Source organism: Nilaparvata lugens, chromosome 2 (assembly GCF_014356525.2).
Source record: "Nilaparvata lugens isolate BPH chromosome 2, ASM1435652v1, whole genome shotgun sequence".
Lineage (NCBI taxonomy): Eukaryota > Metazoa > Arthropoda > Insecta > Hemiptera > Delphacidae > Nilaparvata > Nilaparvata lugens.
The window spans coordinates 16,944,348-16,951,769 of NC_052505.1; the positions used below are offsets into that span (position 1 = coordinate 16,944,348).

At 33.6% G+C, this 7,422-nt stretch overlaps 1 protein-coding gene across 1 annotated transcript; it reads right to left on the reverse strand.

Moving 5' to 3' along the window:
- Positions 1–199: 199 nt before the first annotated feature.
- On the reverse strand, positions 200–7,198 carry LOC111048408 (calcium and integrin-binding family member 2). The gene is made up of 5 exons (XM_022334279.2): positions 6,989–7,198; positions 6,039–6,073; positions 3,335–3,452; positions 2,196–2,343; positions 200–1,483 (listed from the first exon to the last, which is right to left on the reverse strand). The coding sequence occupies exons 1-5, from the start codon at positions 7,109–7,111 to the stop codon at positions 1,266–1,268; spliced, it is 642 nt and encodes a 213-aa protein (XP_022189971.2). The 5' UTR covers positions 7,112–7,198; the 3' UTR covers positions 200–1,265.
- Between the last annotated feature and the right edge of the window lie 224 nt (positions 7,199–7,422).

Below are 7,422 nucleotides of genomic sequence, written 5' to 3' on the forward strand. Positions count from 1 at the left end.
ATATAATTCGTTTATTCATTTATATTATACACAAATCATGATAATAAATATTATAACAAGGATAGACAAACTAAACTCAGATTGTACTATTTTTCCTGAATTTCGATGAATAATGGTCCAAAAAAGGCTATTTACTTCTGCAGCACTTTACACAAAGAATGTTGGTCTTGGTCTAGAAGAAATGTTATAATTTTTTAAAAAATATAGAGTGAGAAAAATTTGAAAGTTTTGAAACTTACAAGTAATAATAATAGCACTACTAGTTTACTCGTCTCTATGACTACATTAATTTAATATGCATAGAATTAAAATCTGATCGATGGTATTCTTTATTTTTATTCTATCATGATCTAAGCAGGGAAAATAAATAATTATCATTCTATGAGGTTCTCATTTATCATGTTTGAATTATTTTCTCATAGTTATTATATTCTTATACAAAGCACAGTAACATTGTAAAATGTAGATAAACTAATTGCACATTTGGAAAATAGTTAATTATTATGTGATACCAGGGGTCAGTTTCATAAAAATTCACAAGTGGTATGTAAAAACATTTATACATCTAGTGTGTGTCCGCCTTTTTCCTGTATTACAGGAAACCTAAATCTTCATGAAACAGGCCCCAGATTTTGATAATACAATAACCCTGTATTGATTAGAATCATCACACATGTTCAATTGCTTGATTGTTGCCATGCAATAAAATTAACATTGACCATGGCTATGGAAAGTCTCGTATGTGACTTTTATCACCAGTGGAATTCCTCCTATATGACAATTTAATCATTTTTTAATTATTAAAATTTTAAAAATCATTGCAATGGACTGAATATTTATAGGATAATAATATGGAACATTAAAGGTTATATTATATAAAAAAAAGTTTTTTTGATAATTTTTCAAAGAAATATCAGCAATCTGAAGTTGTTTTTTGCTCTCCTGAAAAAAATGAAATCAAAACACATACGAGGTTTCCTAAATCCAGTGACGATAGTGTGTCTCTTATTCTTCATTTTCTGAGTTTTAAGCTTGTTTCACAGAGTTGCAAGCTTCTTATGAAATTGACTTTCTACTTGTTCAACGTGGAATCATTGGTCTATGTACAGTATTGCAATATTGTAGTATTGCTCTAATTTCTTCATTTTCTGTATGTGGCCTGATTATGCAAATTTAGGTACATTAGAAATTTAGAACCGTATCCACGATCATCTTCAACTGCAATTGATTTTGATTTGGTTATGATTGTATTGTGCACGAATCTCTCAGATTCTTATGTGGAATGTGGAGAAAAAGTCAGGAGCACGAAGAATTACATGTTCGAATTCCATGTAAGACAATTTACCATCACCATCCACATCGGCTTCTTCGATAGCTTTCTCACAGACCTGAGCCATTTCCTCGACTGTGAGTTCGTTGTGAGTGAGAAGGCGTATTGCTCTCTCAAGATCATTTGCGCCAATGTACTGATCCCCATCAAAATCTGAAAAAATACAGTTTGCTAATTGATGGTACAGATCATTGAAAAATGGTCGTTCATTCTATTCAAACAACAAATTATCGAGTTAAACCAATCATCTTACAATAATTAGTCTTTAAATTTGTAGAGTGAATATTGATGTTAAGGAACACACGAAAGCATGCTACTGTGAATTTCTATTAAAATAAAGTGGATTTTTGACAACATTTAAAGTCTCTTTAATTAGTCTTCGATTGTGCATAATTATTGCAAGTGAAAAGATAGATCGATTGAAAGTGAATAGATTGAATTGGATTTTCCATTCCAGTGGCGTATATAGAATATATATTTTATTTTGTAGGGGGGGAAGGTTAATGTTGGGTTAAGTGATTTCAAGTAACACCCCATGATACTCAATATCTGTTTTGCTCCTCATATCCAGAGGGTAATTTGCGCTGAATGCCCTTTTTACATTAACGTCAGGCAGTCAAAAAATCAGATTACTGTACTTTTCTCTGTAATTACTGTACTGATTTTCCTTTATATTCATTATCCCGGAGGGTGGGGGGGATCTGGGCCAAGAATAGTCTATATAGAAAGTGTATAGATTGCTATGTACTATACTTGGGTCTGGGCCACCCTTTTATTCGCCCCTGTCTCATTCATTAATGATCTTCCACAAAATCATAATTTTACTCAGCTTTACGAATCGTAATCGTATTCTTTGATAACTCACCGTAAATTTTGAATGCATAAAAGACTTTTATATCTCTTGGTGCCTGTTCACTGAAGACTGACAGCAGATCAAGGAAGTCTTCAAATGTTAAGTTACCTTTACCGTCTCTTGAGAAAACTTCGCAGATTCGCTTCCTGAACGGGTTCTCCTGAAACGTTAGATAGCGTCTAGAACTATAACATTATTAAGGTAATGTTTCTATATTATAGGCCCAATAACATCAAAACGAAAACTGAGTTTGAGTAGCAGTTAAATGTAGTAGATTATGATGTACATATTATGAATACATATAAGTGAATTATTTTTAATGAGAAGTAGTTTGGACATTGGTCACGCTGTTATCTAATTACTCAAATTTTACTATAGTCCGTACTAATAACTTTTGACTTGGGAGGGACATGCACAGCAGAGAAGACATACAGCGGGAGTGATACAGAGGCGCTATAGTTCCGTTCTGAACCGGCCAGCATTCTCCCACTTGCAGTGACTGTTCATGTGCTCATGCTACACATGCGAAGTTACCTGTTTGAAAGCAGTCAGACTACTGACTCTAACCGACGAATTCTACCTATAACTCTATAATTAATTCTTCTCCTTGTTAATTTTTTCGTCTATCTGATCACACTACTGGAAACGTGATCGGTAAAATTTCCAAAATACTATTCAATTTCTAATTATATGTTATGTAATTTGAGGAGGAATTAAATTCATTTATTCATTCTATAATCACTGAAATTGGCTGATCCCCTCTTCTCTGCGCCGCATATTCCTCAGAAGTCAGAAGTAATTTTGTACGGACTAAGGTGTTTGTTGGGCATCACGAGTATAATCAGTTATTTATTTGAATAGAGTACTATTTGAGGTCTTTCAGCGATATTTAGAGGTATCTTTTGATGATGTAACTTACTTATTGTATGAATCAATAAAAAGAATCAATCTCTCTGAAACTGAGGATTTGTTTCTTCAAATCTCTAATTTTTACTCAAACACAAAAGCTTGTTTTAGCAAGATTTCTAGTAGAACAAATTTGTCATCCACATAGTCAACAAGCTGTGTAATGTAACACAACACGATTTAATTATTATAACATTAATCATTATATGGTACAGTATTTTAATTATCAATGTTATCTTACTTACTTTCAGTTCAGGAAGCTTCTCCATCAATTCGAGAGGAACAGCTACAGTTGAAGCCTCATTCCCAATCATGCTTTTCGGTACCACATCAGGACTCACCTCTCGGAACCTCTTCTGAACTCTGGTTATGGAATCACAAATCAATGTTAAATTTTCACCTCCTGGAATTCATCTTTACATTCTTTAACATAGAGTTCGATAAGAATGTAACTTACATGTAAAATGGAAACACTTCACTTATATGGTCTACTTCTGTACAAATTAATAAAAACAATATAAAAACTTGTAGTACCCTTTATTATTGAAAACCTTTTACTTTCCTTGCCCTATTACCATTGGTAAGGAAAGTATTGCTTTCCTAAAAAAATTAAGGTACCCCAATTTATAAATTTCTATACGTTTCAATGTTCCCTGAGTCCGAAAAAGTGGCTTTTGGGCATTGGTCTGTATGTGTGTGTGTGTGTGTGTGTGTGTGTGTGTGTGTGTGTGTGTGTGTGTGTGTGTGTGTGTGTGTGTGTGTGTGTGTGTGTGTTGTGTGTGTGTGTGTGTGTGTGTGTGTGTGTGTGTGTGTGTGTGTGTGTACGAGTGTATGTGCGTCTGTGTACACGATATCTCATCTCCCAGTTAACGGAATGACTTGAAATTTGGAACGTAAGGTCCTTACACTATAAGGATCCGACACGAACAATTTCGATCAAATGCAATCCAATATGGCGGCTGAAATGGCGAAAATGTTGTCAAAAACAGGGTTTTTCGCGATTTTCTCTAAAACGGCTGCAACGATTTTGATCAAATTCATACCTGAAATAGTCATTGATAAGCTCTATCAACTGCAACAAGTCCTATATCTGTAAAAATTTCAGGAGCTCCGCCCCATCAATGCAGATGAATTCCCAATTATCAGGCTTCAGATACAATTGAAACAAAAAAAAACAAGTGGAGTAGATTGAGCATGAAAATCTCTACAATTAATGTTCAGTAACATTTTCACCTAAAATTGAAAATAAGCTTTAAATTCGAGAAAATGTGATTATTCAATTGCAAATTATTGTTGATTCTATTAAATCATTCACTATGAAGAGATAACAGACTTCGTGTGTCTCCAGCGTTATTGTCCTGTCACCAGCTGGCAGATATTTGAATAGTAGACTTGAGATGCGCGTGTACACTAGCGTCAGGTGATCAATTTTCATAACGGCAAGGAAAGTTGTGTGAGTGCGTCACACCAGATTTTTAAGTATTTCAATGACTAGTTTCGACCATAATAACTTGGGTCATTTTCAAGTTGAAATGTAGAAAAAAAATTAATAGTCCTTGAAATATTAAAAGTTTTTAATAATAAAGGGTACTACAAGGTTTTATATCGTTTTTATTCATATGGAAAATGGAATGTTTCGGAATTTGTCGCAATGCATTACCGTACTTAAACTGGAATAGACACATAGAAACTGAAAACTGGCATTGTATAATAAGCCTAAGGTCTGTTCACAATAAGCTACGCTGCGCTGGAATACGTCCTACCTTCCAATGTTATTATATTTAACATTTTTCCATGTTTGGATTTGACATAGGGAGATAGGATGACGAATTTGTATTTCATTGCAGCAAAGAGTGACGAGATCCTTCAGTGTCTGTCACCTAACGATGGCTTTCAAAAAATAAACTATTTCGCCACACTGCACAGAAAGCAGCTTTTTTCCAGTCCCTACGTAGATCTGAAAGACATTGTTTGCAGACGACTCTCGTCTGACGTCAGAACAGGTTTCTTTCCGGCCTAGGCCGGAAAGAGTACCCTTTCCAGCCGCTAACATGGAACTAAGAAAGGCGATCAAAAAACAGCTGATCAAAGAACTTTTCATTATTTGTTTTCATTATTCAATAATTAAAACATTTATAATATCATCTTATTGTCATTTGGAAGAATAAAAATTTATAAACTCAACTTCCCACATAATTGAACATCATCTTTTAGGTTATTTAGACAAATCAGAATAAAAAATAAAAATACTTGGACAATTTCCTGATATTCAGATTACCTCAGATTTGCTAGAGCTATCACCTTCCACTTCTGCTTTTGGAAGTGATTAGTAAACAACTATTCTCATATATATATATATATATATATATATATATATATATATATATATATATATATATATATATATATTGTTTATTTTTGTGTGTGGCGAAAAATAGCGTTCGCACCACGGGCAAAAATGTTTTCCGGATCTCAATCTTTTCTAGTCCTCGGCCTACGGCCTCGGACTTGAAAACCCGATTTCGAGCCGGAATCTAATTCCTAGAATTCATTCCAGCACTGTGCTTTCTTCAAAGGAGTTTTGTATAATTATTGTTACTTTAATTTATATCATATGAACTGCACACTTTTCAATAACTTATCAAACATATATCTTTTCAGTTTGGAGTAATGTAGAGTTTTTGGAAACATAATTTATTAAAGTTCCAGTGCAGAGTTCAGAAAATAAACTCTACGTAATGCAGTAACTACATTAGTAGCTAGCTCATTTCTATAATAGCTTAGCTCCAATCAAAACTCACTGTACAAAATGAAATGATGAGCTATGTAAAATGTAATCTGTGTTTCAGTCTCCCAAAAACTTAACAGTTATCCACTAGCTCCTTCATCATGATAAAATAATAATCATTACCTTACATTATTATCTTTATAAATGAGACTATCCCTTACCTTAATATTTCTTTCCTGGTGAAAAAGGTACAGTCCTGAAAAATCAATGTGTAATAATGGCAATTAAACTCTTTCTCTCAACACATAATGAACTCTCAAAAGTGATAATAGTGGAAACTGATAAAGTGAGAAATCTACTAGAGTAACCATTTGAGGTGAAGCTCTGTTTTCCAGAATTATTCTATTTTGAATTCACAAACTGCTTGTTGATTCATGCTTTTTCCATCACTGTCTCCAATAGCTCCTCTCAACTTACACTGTGATTTGCTACTTCTGATATTATATTTATTTCACAGCGTATTTTAAGAATTACAAAAAATTCTTGAACCAATAAGGAAAATATTATCAGTGAATATAGGTGTAAGAGATATAAAAATAAAGTACGATGAATAATAAGTCAAATTTATGTTAGGTTGCACGGTCGTTCATGGCCGAAAGAGCTAATAATATTGAGGCTTAGATTAAAAAGATTAAAAACAAATTAAAACTAGATTTCCACATTATCAGTATCAGAGACTGTGTCCAGTTCAGTGAAAATATTCTTCCCATTAGCTCTAATGGAATCATTCATACTTCCTCGGTCGGGTAAGTGAGAAAAGTCCCATTAGAACTGTTGGGAAGAACATCTTTTACTGAACTGGATACGGGGTCTGATACTGATCCAGCTTCAGTGGATGCAGGACCTAGATCGACAGACGAGTTTCAAAGAATATTTGAAAGAGTTTTTGATTAAGTCTGCTAGTATAGAATATAGAATATAGTCTCCATATAAAATATAGTGAATATTTTCATTCTCATTTTCAAATTCGTTGAAATCTTTCTAAAATTACATACGGTTCAGCTGAACCGTTCAACCTTAGCTAATATGTTTCTAAAAACGGTTTAGTTTCATAGATGCTAAAACTTGGAATAAATAAATTCTAGAGGAAAAATTGATAACAAATATTTACCTGGTAATCCTCAAGCTGTTCTTCAGTGAACGTGACCACGTTGTTGCCCATGTTTGCGGAAAGCACTAACTGAGAGTGTGATCGGGGGCATAAGGGCATAAGGGCTAAGGGGCATAAGGGCATAAAGGGGTAAGCGCTAAGGGCGTGGTCCTCTACTTTCACTGCACGCAAAGCTCATCACTTAGTTCCTGTGTCAAACTCACTATTCCACAATGTGTTTCATAATTTCATTAAGATATGTAACATAGAACATAAGATTAGATAAATAATCATTGGATCATTGTGCTGTACGATTATGATTTGCATTCAGATCATATGTGAGAACTGCGTGGGAAACATTTCTACCCTAATAATCAAACACTAGAATACTGTCTAAAAATATCACGAATTTATTAATAAGTTACATACATGTTTCAAAGCATATGGTGTCATTA

Coding starts and splice junctions, on each gene's coding strand:
- LOC111048408 (XM_022334279.2), bottom strand. CDS start 7,111: ATGCCCTTATGCCCCTTAGCCCTTATGCCCTTATGCCCCCGATCACAC. Junction 6,074..6,988: donor AACAGCTTGAGGATTACCAG/GTAAATATTTGT, acceptor TTGATTTTTCAG/GACTGTACCTTTTTCACCAG. Junction 2,344..3,334: donor AGAAGCTTCCTGAACTGAAA/GTAAGTAAGATA, acceptor CTAACGTTTCAG/GAGAACCCGTTCAGGAAGCG.